General features: G+C 43.2%; 4 protein-coding genes across 4 annotated transcripts; 3 read left to right on the forward strand and 1 right to left on the reverse strand.

The window, feature by feature from the left end:
* Positions 1–492: 492 nt before the first annotated feature.
* EAE98_011125 (uncharacterized protein) lies at positions 493–2,430 on the reverse strand (the record flags this gene model as incomplete). Its single annotated transcript, XM_038958747.1, has 5 exons — positions 493–768; positions 1,036–1,126; positions 1,177–1,774; positions 1,824–2,181; positions 2,245–2,430. 5 exons carry the CDS (start codon positions 2,428–2,430, stop codon positions 493–495), a joined length of 1,509 nt encoding a protein of 502 aa, XP_038804938.1.
* A 1,871-nt stretch (positions 2,431–4,301) lies between these two features.
* EAE98_011126 (uncharacterized protein) lies at positions 4,302–5,843 on the forward strand (the record flags this gene model as incomplete). The annotated part of the gene is made up of 2 exons (XM_038958748.1): positions 4,302–4,506; positions 4,555–5,843. 2 exons carry the CDS (start codon positions 4,302–4,304, stop codon positions 5,841–5,843), a joined length of 1,494 nt encoding a protein of 497 aa, XP_038804939.1.
* Positions 5,844–7,049: 1,206 nt separating this feature from the next.
* Positions 7,050–7,989, forward strand: EAE98_011127 (uncharacterized protein; the record flags this gene model as incomplete). Its single annotated transcript, XM_038958749.1, has 2 exons — positions 7,050–7,095; positions 7,151–7,989. The coding sequence occupies 2 exons, from the start codon at positions 7,050–7,052 to the stop codon at positions 7,987–7,989; spliced, it is 885 nt and encodes a 294-aa protein (XP_038804940.1).
* A 1,074-nt stretch (positions 7,990–9,063) lies between these two features.
* EAE98_011128 (uncharacterized protein) lies at positions 9,064–13,854 on the forward strand (the record flags this gene model as incomplete). The annotated part of the gene is made up of 3 exons (XM_038958750.1): positions 9,064–9,754; positions 9,811–13,431; positions 13,494–13,854. The coding sequence occupies 3 exons, from the start codon at positions 9,064–9,066 to the stop codon at positions 13,634–13,636; spliced, it is 4,455 nt and encodes a 1,484-aa protein (XP_038804941.1). The 3' UTR covers positions 13,637–13,854.
* Positions 13,855–14,416: the final 562 nt, after the last annotated feature.

A 14,416-nucleotide genomic window follows, 5' to 3' on the forward strand; every position in this document is an offset into this window, starting at 1 on the left:
CACGAAGTTTAACCTACCCACCTCTATGTCAAAAAGAGCAAGCCAATCTTCAAAAAAGCTCTATTTCTTATTTCCTTCCATCTACACACATTAAAATATGAGAGAAGTTCTGCCATCTTTTATAAGCGACGCCAAAACAAGTTATAGGTCACAGTGATCAGATTCTTGGACATTCAATTACTGATAAAGAGCGATTGAGAGAGAAAACGAGAAGATGGCATCTTTCTCTATGCAAGCCATCATACTACTTTTCACCTTCAACACCAAAGCCAAAAAGCATCTTTTAGAACATCTCGATTGCGCTAAGCTATCTGGTTTTTGACAGCTGAAACAACTGCCATAGAATTCTGGAAAATTTCAGTGTTACTTTGAAGAAAGAAAGAAAAGCCAAGGCAAAGTGAGAATACGTCCAGCGAGCCTAAATCTTCAATTTCCACCCACCACAGCAAGAAAGGACTTCGAAATATTGTCATCCTGTGCCCATCTTGATATTTACCACTCAAACTCCGCGTCATTGTTTGCCCAATAGTTTGCCTTTTTCTTAGCATTCTTGTCTCCGGCTTCCTTGTACTTCTTGGCCAGATCTCCAAATCCTTCCTCCTTGACGGTATACTTTACTGTTTCGTCTTCATGCTTACCTACAACGTCGGCCACACTAGAAGTGATGTCATTGACGACCGTACCGTAGTTAACTGCTTCACGAATTTTGCAACGAACCCCTTGAGACTCGCAATGTTGCGTCAGGGCTGTGTATGTTCCAAAGCCTCGCTATCAAATGGTTAGTAACAGCGCACCAAAGAACTTTTGAATCGTTTTCTGCTCCGATTTCAATTTTGAAAATTTTATCTGAAAGAACATGAAGACAACAATGAATAACGGATGCCATACTGAACAAAATTGTGACAAATTTGACGAATTGCGAATGCAGCATTGTGCAATGCAGAACAAAATGTTCCATGATTAAAGTGATGCCAAATTACACAAAACACAAATTGGGATTCGGAAATATTAAATAAAAAAATCAGTTGTGCTTACGTAGCAATTGGGACAGATAAGTCTATTGTCTGAAGTGTGTGTAGGAGAAAGTAAATGTTGGATGAAGGCTCTTTCAGTATCGTAACTTTTCCTTTAAACATGTTAGAGAACAGTTTGAATTCGGCAATTGAAGCTACTTACTTGCACAAGCGGTGAGGACACTGGTACTTTCGGGTGAACGCAACCCAGTATCTTTGTGCACGGAAAGAAGGGTCTTCAGGGTCATATAGTGCATACTCCTTCTCAGGTAAAGGGTTGACAAGAGCCCGCATACGAAGAGGCGGAAGTCCACCAGTTCGGGTAGCTACATCTGTCACCGCAGATGCCTCTGTAGATGGTGGGGGGATGGGTTTTCGGACATTTGCAATGATATGCTTAGTGTCCCAGATGGAAGTAAACTTCGCGTCCTCAAGTGGCGCATCCATGAAGTTTGGAGCTTTCATGCCGGCGTCTCTGAATTGGCTTCCATTTGGCAAAGGTGGGAAATTATCTTCTTTCATGGAAGGTGCGATTGCAATTGGGAAGGAATTTTCGACATACTCGTACTGAACCTCTTCAGCGGGCTTTCGTATCTCCTTGGCTGCCTTCTTTGAAATTCCTCCCCATGGTATGCTCATGGCTTTGTCAACTTCCCCGAAACAAATCAAGTCCTCCTCTGGTTGTAATTCCATGACGGGAGCAGGGGTAGTGTTTATGATCGCTTCGTTAAGGGTATTCGATGGTATATCTTCTTCCAGGACTAAATGACTGTAAGCTAACTTCAAGAAGAGAAAGTTTTGGGTAGTTACTAGTAGTTTCCCATCCGCCAAACTCAAAGTTGGTAACCATTTCACTCTCAAAATTTGGTGGCGGTGGCTTGAAGATTGGCGCCAGCGGCTTAACATCCATAGAATTTACAGAAATATCCTGCGAATCTAAAAGACTGTTACTAGTTCTTGGACCAGCATTGTCATCAATTTCCTTTAGATTAGCCTTGAATCTTGCATGCAGTTGTTGACGTTGGCGTCTGCTAGCTGCCAGGTTATGTCTATCTTCAGGGTTGATTGCGCGACAGCTACCCAGTTCAAGGTGGTTGATTAGAGATCCTAGACGAATGAACTTTTTGCCACAAGCCATACACTTCAGATCTTGTTCCTTTGGGTGATTCTGGAGTTTCATGAGATGTCAGTCAACCATGACTCGCCAGTAAATCAATTTGAATTAACCTACTAGAGTTCGATGACGCTTCAGACCTTCCTCAGTGTGAAAGTCTGTGCTGCAGATATCACAACAGATGTGGTCTCTGTGGGTCAATTTGTGGTTGTGGAAGGCAGTCCAATCCTTAAAGGTGATTTTACAGAGCCTGCAGTCTACCTTGGTATCAAACTCGCCAATCTTTGCGTCTTTGGCAGCCATATCGAAGAGAGTTTGGTTGTTATCGTACTTGATTGATGCTCTGGTTGTTGATATTGTTCATGAGACCGATCTAGAGGAGTGTAAAAAGTAATGCGGTTGATTTGAGGCAAATGAATTCCCGATTTAGAAAGCAAGACCGAATGAAAGGAAAGGATGGTACTAAAAACGAATTCCTGCGTTTCTTAAGGCGTAGCCAACCTGGGAAGAAAATCAAAGGAGAAGATAAAATTTCTTATGTATTAAAAATCGCGGAGTGAATAATATGAGTTTGACGGGAAGTTGTTTATTATGTAGAGAAGTGAGAATGGAGTGGGAGGTTTTGACTTTTGGTCGCGTAGGGTAGTTACAGAAGAAGCAAGTTGGGAAAGAACAAAAAGGAAAGGCAAAGACTACCTAGTAATAAGGCTACGGCGACAGCAGCAACAGACATCAGCTTTCGAAATAAAAGCAAACAATAATCAACCAATGAACGATCTGCCGACAGTCAATTCTTTTAGACGATAAGAGGGGAATTGGAGAGGAAAAGAGGAGGGGAAACACAAATATAAAAGTGAATACAATGGCCGATAGCTTGCGCCTACTAGGTATGTGGGTAGCTATCATCTCATTCTTTCAATGCACAATGGAATTCATCTGAAACTTCTAGCTACCTAGGTCAACTTAATCTACTTGTACACATTGAGTGAAAAAAAACCCCTCTTCCTTCGTCAACACCAAACACACAGTCTTCTTCTTGACCATGATGATATGGTTACTCTTCGAAGACATGACTACTCAAAGTGACAACATAAATATCAGGCATGCATTCGCTGTCTACAATCACCTTAGACACGGGCTAATATGTCTGAGCAGCCAAAAGGATCGGGAACGAAATAAATCGACCATCCGAAAAAGTACAGACGATAATACCTGAGAAGAAGGGGCACCAAATGCTAGCACTGCAAATAGTCATCATGCTCTCTGATGCCGACACAGCAAGACCTCATCCCTTCTTTAAGATGGTTCTCCCATTCAACCATTGTTTCTTCTTCGAACCCCTAGGACCCCACTGATGGCCAGATATCTTTCCTCTTCAGCAAGTTGGGATACAAGCGATACCGAGCTCGAGGGGGTTCGGAGGCTCAAGAAAGCATATCTTACAAATCTCCAGTCAAAAGGAAAGAGTGACGATCCGTTGAGATATCGTGAGCGAAAGCTTTCTACAATTCAGCCACCAAGCAGAACCACTGTGTGGCTCCGCTGTCGAGTTTTCAGAAGTTGTAGGGAAAGTTAGAAACAATCCCTCCGCTTCCACAAAGATACCCGAGAATCCCTATCCGAATCCAAGAGTCTTGCGGTGGCAGGATGGCAGAGAGTTCATGTAATACATTAGATACTGCTTAGTACTAAATGTACTACTACATATTAGATCTTGTAGACATTGAATTTATAACTGCTATTACTCGCCAACTGCAGAGGCAATCTCATTTATATGTGTCTATGCAGGTAAACATAGCAAAACTAGCGATGTTCAATATTGGGATGCTGAGGTCAAATGGATTGAAATCCTGATAAATCGTTAGATGAAGAACACCACATCCTACCAAGTGATTCCACTTGATCATTGCTCATTGCTCATTGCATTGAACCAGAGTGTCAAGTTGATGATTTCTCAGTGAGTGAAGTTTGTGTGAATTGTCTCACTGTCCTCATCTTTGGTCTCGGAAGTCCGGGCTACGGAGGCCGATCTGTACCTACCTACACAGTAGTACCTATGTTTAATCAGCGAAGCTCAGCCTCTATTAAACGGAACACAAACACCAGCTGGTCTGTTATTCCAACAACTCCTTAAATAATGCGAACAATTAAGTCATGTTTCTCTGATGAATCCCATGGCTAATCTATCGCCACCAAGTCCTCCTAGATCTCCCGGCCCTTCAAGAATGTCTCGAAAATGGGCTAGAAAGTGCGAACGTTATTGTTGCATTGGCGCAACTTACTTCCCCCTTGTATTCGTATACAGTATTACTACCTGGGCTGTCTGGGTAGAAACTACAATTGGATTCCTGGCAGATGGCAGCAGAACACACTGGATAGGTAGGCGTTATTTTCGTAAATAAATTTGGCAAAGCTAATATTTAATAGGAAAGGGGACGTCATTTCTGGGAATCATTACATATCTTCTCCTGAATTGGTCATACACGGCTGCGGTCTTCACGAGTCCAGGAACTACCACGGCCGCAAATCATGGATATAGCGCCCTTCCGACACACAATCCTGTGGCGACAAACTTCACGGTAAAATCGAATGGAGAATTGCGCTATTGCAAAAAATGTCAAGCAAGGAAGCCGGATCGATCTCACCATTGCTCAACATGCGGAATTTGTGTATTAAAGATGGATCATCATTGCCCATGGTTAGCTACCTGCGTTGGGCTGCGAAATTATAAGGCCTTCCTCTTATTCCTGATATACACAACATTGTTCTGTTTTCTCTGTTTCGCAGTCTCCGGGACTTGGGTTTGGAGAGAGATATTGAGCGATGGAGAATATACCGATTCATTGTTACCCGTCAATTATGTGATGCTGGTGGTAATTTCTGGAATTATAGGGTTAGTCTTAGCAGGTTTTACAGGATGGCATATTTTACTATCATCCCGCGGTCAAACGACAATTGAGTGCCTCGAGAAGACGAGATATTTATCCCCATTGAGAAAGACTATGCAACATCAACACATCCCTGAAGAACAAGCTGAAGGATCATACGAACAATTAGAGAGAGCTCGAGCAAGAGACCGATATGAGCAATATCTTGACGAACAAGATTCGGAAAAATTGCCTAGCGCATTTGATCTTGGGTGGAGGAGAAACTTCAAGCATTTATTCGGACCCAAGGCATTATTATGGGCGATTCCTATACCCACTACCACTGGAGATGGATGGAGTTGGGAGGCAAGTCCAAAATGGTTGGAGGCTCGAGAGAAACTTGCCCGAGAAAGAGAAGAACAAAGAAATAGAGAAAGGGCTGCCGGCTGGGGCGAGCCAGCATCTCCAATAGTACCCCTTCCAAGATCAGAAGGAGCTGGTCGGCATTATGTTTCCTATCCCACACAACCCAATCGAGCCAATCGTTCTCAATCCAAAGCAGACCGAATCTTGGGGCGCAGTCCAAATCAATATGTGGATGAAGCAGACTCAAACTCCGTCTCGATGCAAACACTGCAGCCAAGAGACAGCGATGAAGATCCTTACGAAATCAGCAGCGACGAAGATGAGGCGGAAAGAAAAATCCTCGACAGAAAAGCTGCCGCTGGGTGGCCCCAGAGAGTTGGGGTGGTTACGAATACATTACTAGGGAATACGATAGCACGACAAAAGGATGACACGAGAGGATGGGATGGACATGTACTTGGGCACGATGATGATGTAGATTAGATGTCAAGATTTACACTGATTTCTCCGGGTTGGAGATCATCGATTTCGTCCTTTGTATGATACAGATTAAGCTTTGGATACTCATAATATCGGTGGATGGATGGATGGATATATGGAATCTCGGAATATGCCATGTTATAATATTATCATTCCTCATAATAATTACTTCGTTTCTATGATCGAATAAAGTCGTTGCAGGTAATCCTCTATAGGCTGTCTCGTTTATTCTCTCCCCTAAAAATCGCTGCAACACTTCTCTACTTTTCACCTCCTTTTCCTCGCGCCTAGTTTTGTCCTTGGCACTAAGTTTGTTCTGCTGCTACCCCTTATCTTTTCAGATTAGCAGCAATATAATACACATTAATGTATATTTTGATGAGTGAAAAGAATCCGATATTGATTCCCCGGCTGTTGCAACCCTTTAAATCTCCAGGGGCAAGGACTATTAGAATGTAGTATGACCTATGATGGAAAAGCTAGCTATAACACCATTACAATTAGACACTATGAACAGCTGTTCCTTGTTCCCGATGATATGACGCCATGCGTAAATGCGACGATCGCTAACAATTCTATGGAAAACTTGGAACGAAGTGAGCTATGTAGCGCAATGTTGCTAAAGTTTGATTTAATGATTGACAGCGAGTCAATACCGTGACGCTCACAATAACTCTATTCGGCTACCAGATACAGCCCCAACTCTAATAATGTATCTACGTAGTTGTGTAATACTACCGTGTTCTTATATCCTACAATCCAACAGTACACTTAGACTGTAAGATAGATGACTGCGCAGCGCATTTCAGATGGATAGTAGAATTAGATATTGATCCATCTAACCCCTTTCTTAGATTTGAACTGGCGAGGAATGAAATGGATGGCATGTGAGAAGTGTGACCATCTGGTGGACTGGTGGACCCAGTGTGCGATTATGTAATCATTATCAAGGCCACGTTAACTTATCGTAGCATGTTAATCGTTATCTACGGCATGTGCTCTGGTGCTGTTCGCGCTTGTATCTACGATCGACCTGTCCAGTTACACCATAGCGTTGATTGAGCAGCCACTAATTATTTAAAAGAAATCTATTACTCATTTACACACATACGACTCTTGAAATATCGTATTGATCCTTCAGTTAACAGGTCAGGTAACCTCTCTTTCTAGCCCAGAAGTTCAATTACTATTTCCGATCAATCCTCAATCATGGCGCCTGGTTTCAATACCAAATCTCCCACGTTGAAGCGCATCAGTAAGCTATTCTATACCCCACGATCGTTCCTCGCATGTGTTAATCAGTGGCGTAGTGAAAGAAGCCGCCGAACTCTCGCAACATCCATCTCCAGACTATACAGCTTCTCCGGCTTCAGATACCGATTTGTTTGATTGGCACTTCACATTGCGCGGCCCTCCATCCTCATCTTTCGCCGAGGGTATCTATCACGGACGCATCGTTTTGCCTCCCCAATATCCTCTTCGACCTCCTTCCTTTAGATTTCTGACACCGAGTGGAAGATTTGAGGTGAATCGTGAGATCTGTCTAAGTATAAGTGGGCATCATGAGGAAACATGGCAGCCCGCGTGGGGAATACGAACCGCCTTGGTAGCTCTCAGATCCTTCATGGAAACTAGTCCTTCAGGGCAATTGGGAGGGGTTGATGCGAGCGATAGCGTTAGAAAGAGAATAGCAGGGGAAAGTAGGGGGTGGAAGTGCGGTGTTTGTGGTGGAAGGAGCTGCGAGGAGATTTTAGGAGAAGCAGAACAGCTTGCGAAGGAACTCGAGGGTGAAGGGACAAGTTCTAACAGAGAAGAGGAGACAGTACCACCTGACATGCAAATAGGGCTCAAGAATGAGACTAGAGCGGAAACGGGATCAAACCAGGAGAAAGACGAAGGAAATAGTAAATCCACGGAGGATGTAAAGCCAGCACAGGCTGAGAGTGACTATCCACCTGCGAGGCCGGCGCAAACGGTGCCTCAACCCACAGCTACGATACCACTTCCTCAACTTCCTCAACCTCAAAGACAAATGGCACAAGCTCGTGTTCAGTCAGATGAAGGCGTACCCGTATGGGTCGATCGGGCTATTGCCGGGATAGTTTTATGCTTAGTAGTCATGGTTTTGAAGATGCTATTGGGGAAATAAACACGGCTTTAGGGTGTTTTAGTTCAGGTTTTCTTCGAACAATTGTATTAGTGGGTCGGGAGGCATGATGGCAAGGCGTTATTGGGTTGAGCGGGTATGGATCTTGGCGTTTACTAAAATTTGATACCATTATACAGAGAATGCAGGATACTTTTCACGTAGCCTAGTTGGCACCTCATTGTATCAAAACAAGAATTCTCGCGTGTAGTGAGTAAGTTACGGACAGCACATGACCGTAGCTCCACATATCGCAGATGTCAGGTTCCTGGTTCTTGATACACGATATTCTCTTGGGATCAGAATTTGAATTGCTGGGCTCTTTGTGTTAAGTATGTCAGACTCGAATCTCACATATTCCTTGAACTACTTGAAGTGTATTTGACCAATCTTTCGAGATAAAATCTTCAATGGTTTGTTGGCTGTTTAGAAAAAAAAAGTGGCTGATCAATATGCACGACTGACGGTAAGCAGTTGGACAATGCAAATAGGGCCATCTGACGTGCAACTGTACATTGCTATCTTCTCTAGAGAACTGATTTTACTGGAATTCCGAACAATTTCACTCAAGCTTCGTTATCGCACTCCACAAACGGCCACCATTGATGTAGTAAATTGGCCAATCCACATTCGTCACAGTCTACCCGTCGATGTCTTTCCTTTGCTTATAGTGGTATAGTCTTGTACTACAATGACAGAGAGCTCCTAATATGGTAGACACTATACTTTCGTACTTATCCGTTAGCCAGAATTTTCTCTCAGCTCCTCTTTATGTCTTTCGCAAATCACAGCAATCAGACGATCTAAACATTTCCGGTCACTAGAGAAAGCTTCGTATGAAAGACGGATGGCACAATGCCAAGTTGCTTCGCTCTTCATCAAAGAGAACAAGAGTTTTAGTTTTAGGAATGTATTGAAACGATTTCGAGGCCGCATTCTACCAACAAAGACTTCTTTGAGCACAGCTCCAAATGTTACTTTATTCGAGTGATTTTTACAAGCTTCAAAACATTTGATAAATTGAACTGGCATTGTGTTACCTTTAACAACACGCCGCCCGAATCAATTCTCGATAACATGCAAGAGTCCGAGGGTTCTGAATGGCAACGCGAGCCGTTACCAGATTTCTTGAGAAGTCCGGGGCTACAAAATTTTATCAAGGAAGTTTACAAGGGCAAAAAGGCCAAACCATATCCCCAAGACTTTGGCCAGCATAATTTTGAATTCGATCTCGGCGATGCAGCTTATGATTACGCTGTATCGGATGGACCTGTTAAGCAAACATGGGGAGATTTGAGTCAATGGTTCAATGCAGAGCGTGGCTACGACGGTACCTCACCAAAAGTAGCTCCCCCGAAAGAATCCGACGAGCTTGACATACAGCCGAAATACAATGATTTGTTTTGGCGTAATCACAGCATTGACTCGATTGCAAAACAAATCGCAAGTCATGCGCGGGACGAAAATTCAGACCCTCCCATCGATTATTATCATAAACCAAAGCCTTTCTTGCGTGGCTTGATTGATTTCCAAAATATCTTTGGCCACAAGGCTACCGAAGCCCCTCTCTCTGGGTATAGTACCCCTCTCTCTGGGTATAGTAAGCAAAATCTGCGCGAGGATTTGATTGCTGCGTCCTTATTTCATCATATTGCGATAACGATTTTGAAGAATCCTTTCTTCTTCTTGGATGATGTAAAGAATTTGAATGGTTCAGTCGACGGCCCGCATAATCCTGTCGACAAATTATATCATGATCTCCTCCAGCGTAAGTAATCACCAGCCAAAATGAACTAGTATGCCGTCTAATGCAGTCTCGCATAGATGAATCTCCACAAAAACAGCATGTCGCCAAATCCTTCCGGGCGCATACCCTTAGGTTACTTAGGCCTCAAGAGGAGTATAGCTATAGTAAGAGCATCGCAGCCATAACAAATGGCAAGATTCGGAGAGTAGCACAAGCTCGAGCAAGACAATGGTTGAGAAGCGAAGCACAGGATCTTTGGCTGCCGACCATTGACAAAATCGATGAACATGAAGTTGAGATTCTTTACGAAAGAGCTGCGGAATTAGCAGTTGAGGTTGCTTCCATGACATGGACGGATATTCAAATAGAAACCTTGAAAGATTATACGCCTTTGCCACACCCTACTATTCCTTGCCTCCCTTTATCATTCTGGAAACATTACAAAGCCGACCCAGCTTTACATCATATCTCAGACATGTCGAGGTATATTTTCGGAGACATTCCTGTGCCACCACAAGACCTAAAAGTTCTAAATGAGCTCGAAAAGCAGGTTAAATTGGTCAGATGTAGACTTGTCATATATGTGCACGTTGAACATCCTTCAAACACAGAAGCAAAGCACCCGTTAGCAAAGCACCCGTATATTGAGGTCGAAGGGTACCCGTTCCCAGACCCGGTCCGGGTTAAAGACTGTCCAGAACAGATATATCTGGAGTTACCAGAATTGGAAAAGCAAGAGCCTGATCCCCGGAAGCTAGAAAGAGTCTACAGCGATGAAGACTTGGCCAAACTGCCTCCGAGACTGCGCGGCATGTTCGGAGACAAGCTCACTTGGCGAAAAGTGTGGAAGTTTTACAAATGGCTCTTTGATTCCGCTCTCTATAATATTCCGTTTTACGCGGTGGCGCTGGGAGTTCCTTTTATACTTGCATGGGGCTTTTACAAACTTCTCTCCCTTGGAGCTGATGAAGAGGTAGATTGGTGGTTTTTACCTAATATTCGAAATCTATTTTACTCTTGGCGAGATGCATTGTCCTCATACTTTTTCGGAATCCTTGGCTGGCTGGGGATCTTAAAATTGTATGGTCTAGCGATGACTATTCTCCATAACATTTTTAGTCCATGGCTTGGAACCCTTGCTCACGGGAGGGAATTAGCCCTTCATTCCGTCACAGCTTGGAGAGAACATATGTCTGGCTTGTATGATGCCACCGCGGAATATGTCGTTTCCACAAGAATATGGAATCTCCTACCTGATGAATGGGGATTCCTAATTGGCTTCCTTTGTTTGTTTATTCCGTCTGCCATCTTATATCATCTGGCCGGCAGGGGTTTTGCAGGAGCGCCAGGTCCAGCCCCACTGTACATACGTCCACTCATAATTGTTATCTTAATCTGCCAGTCGTTATGGTTAGATTCTGTACGAGGCGCGCTTATAGATTTTACTGGCTACGTATCAGATGTACCGAAAATTGTGATGGATATGTTCGAGGGTTTATTGAATCTCCCAGAAACCTTCAACTGGATGTTAGAATGGATTTCTGGAATTGGTGGCGATACGAGCGTCACTATTATACCAGAACTCGACCCAAGTCAGCCTGGGGTTTCGATAAAACCAGAGCCAGAGCCAGGAACACATGATGATGTTCCACAGCCTTTCCAATTAAGCCCAAAAATGGAAGAGGAGCTTTCGCGAACAACACTTGGAGGGGTATTAACAGGTTCAAAACTTGGGAAGGCAATACAAATATCGAATCTTTCAAAAGAACAAGAATTATCGAGTATCGCTGAAATGCTAGAGCAGTCGCAACTTAGCGAAACAATAGAAGATTTTGGATTTGGGCAATCGCTCGTAGGAAGAGAACCCATCGGGCAATCTTTGAAAGGGTCTTTGCTTGGATACATATTAACAGGATCCGATACTGAAAAGAGGCTAGTAACTGCACAGCTAGGAGCAACATTGGCAAAATCGGACTTTGCAGAACAGTTTGTAGGATCTGAAATGGCGAAAACGTTAACACAATCTGAACTCGCAGAACGAATAACCGAAGCCTTGAACACAGACCTGGGCTTGGGAATACTAGACTCGGACCTGAAGGGGCATGCGAAGGAAATGACGTCTGTATCAATGCTTGCAAAAGTAATATCAGGGCTCAATCTGGCAGAAACGCTAGAAGGGTCATTGCTTGGGAAGATATTAACGGGATCAACTTCGGGACCTATTCTTCCAGTAGAAGCTCTTACTGCGTGGGAGGGACTCTCACCACCGGAACCATATATTCCTGGAACACTTGTTATAGGGGTAGAACCTGCTTCGACGGTTGTCACGAAGATAACGACCATAGTCATGAAGCCAATAACGATGTTACTTACCCCCTTTCAATTGATAGGAACGAAAATAGTGTCAGTACTGATGAAAGCACCAATGATAGAATCTCTTCTACCGACGTTGACGACAGTAGCGAACACAGCTCTGAAACCATTGGCTCCGGTGATAGGTTTCTTGAGCGGTTTATCCTCTACCACCGAGCAATCATCTGACCAAAAGCCGGGATTTACCCCAGAAACTGAAGCACCAATATCGGGTTCTGTTCTTCCGATAATAGCGAAAGCGTTCACTATAATTTTGAAGCCAATTGCAGCATTGGTGGCCAAGTTCTCCGGTTCATCCTTTACTGATTTGTCTGACTCATACCTAAAGATATCTTTCGATCCAGCTAAGGTGTCATCCGTCATCAGTTCGCTAATAATTCCCGTGCTTGTCGTGGGTTTCTACATAGTTGTACGGCGCTACATAGCAGCCTGGGCCCAGGGAAATCGCGAAGAACCCGTACCCCCCCAAAGAAACAGACTACGTGGTCTATTCACCTATGTCTTTCATAAACTTCGCTCAGCTTATCGCTTGTTCCGTCGATTCCTCGGTGTATTGGCTCATCTAGCCAAATATGTTTTCCGTCCATTTAGGTTTCTCCTTTGGCCATTTATATTGCTTTGCAGGTTAATTGTCTATGTTCTTCGCCCACTTAGACCGTTGGGCTACCCATTCGTTTATGTTTATGGTCAGATTACCAGATTCGGTGGTTATATCTGGCGATCAATAGTTGATCGAATACCACCAGGACGCTTTCTACTCGTCCAATTTTTGACTCTAATCTTGTTTACATTAGGTCTCATAATGCCTATACTTTTATATGCTTATTGGCTGTTCGAGCAATACCAAGATTACCGTCACCCAAGGCCTCAACTGCGCCAATTACCATTCGTCAACAGAATAATCGGTTTTTTTATGCGCGTATACGAAATAGTTCTCCAACTATTCGCAGACACAAGACAGAAATTAGCTGATTTGTACAATTTTTTACACTTGAATGCCTTTGCTCCCCTCCGAGGGATAATCGATGCAACAACATTCTTATTCAGACAAATTGTTCGCACCCGGAACATATTTTACCGCACTTTAAAATTGGTTTTTTATTCGACGGCTTTCTTGATCTATGTATTGTTTGGATGGGAGACAGAAGCCTTTTTTGACCCCGGACAAAATCCAGAAATTCTTTTGGCTCTCCGAGCTATCCGCTCTTATCTTTGGAAGACCCCTTTCGCTCGAGTTATAGTTCCTCGTCGTGGAGATGATTTGGCCGATCATCGTTTCCCTGGGTTCGCCCAGCGTCGTCATCGCTCTCTCCCTCATCCACAATGTGAGTAACTTTTTCCATCCTTCAAGTATTAACAATAGATCGTATAGACTAACACTATACAGGGTTTCCATATTTCCATTTGCTGATTGGGGCATCTATCGGCATTTTCGCATACCTTACCGCAGGTGATCACCCTAGTGGCCGTGATTTTCTTCATCGTACCAGTGAATTGAACTCGACCTTGGAAGAATCATTAAAAAATTGAGATCATGGAAAGTTTTTGGCAATTGTCTTTGCTGGAACCGTACCACATAAAATTCATGGTCTTGTTTCAAGGGCGCTTGTTAGACAAGGGAAGACTGTGTATTCAATCCATTCATTTCGAGCGTCTTGATTTGCAGCGCATAGGGAATCAAAATCAAATAACCAATCTTAAAACTGTACATCTGATGTTGTCCAGAGGCTTGAACCAAGAAAATACCCTCAATTCTTATATTAAAACCATAAACTCCATAGTGTTCCCACAAAATTCACAGTGTGTTCCCATCTTACAGCTCAGTTATGTATCGAATATTACATGGTAGCTCTGTAAAACATAGACTATTATTTCTTCTAAGATCGCAAATATACCACCCAGGAAACCGGCCTTTACAATCTTATGCGTCTTTTATTTTTACTATCCGGAAGAAACTACCTAGTAGCATCACAAGCATACACGACTTATTTACTCATGTCAATCTCCAGATCTTGATGGTATACCACTTCAAGAGAATCGGAGTTAACAAAACGACGCAGTTCTCCAGTGGTAACTCTTACATATGAAACAACGAAAGTTCTTTCGTGATTGGAAACAGTTTCTATTCGATGAATCATCAAAGGGTGGGAAAACTACAACATATTACGGAAAAACATGGCAGGTTCCTTATTAAGTTTCACTCAACTACAACGAGCAACTAATCTAGGATCTGAACCATTCACAGTGATTAAAATTCTTCATTTTATCTGTATAAAAACATCGATGTGAACACTTGCCACCCCTATATTG

This window comes from Botrytis deweyae (genome assembly GCF_014898535.1).
Source record: "Botrytis deweyae strain B1 chromosome Unknown BDEW_044, whole genome shotgun sequence".
Lineage (NCBI taxonomy): Eukaryota > Fungi > Ascomycota > Leotiomycetes > Helotiales > Sclerotiniaceae > Botrytis > Botrytis deweyae.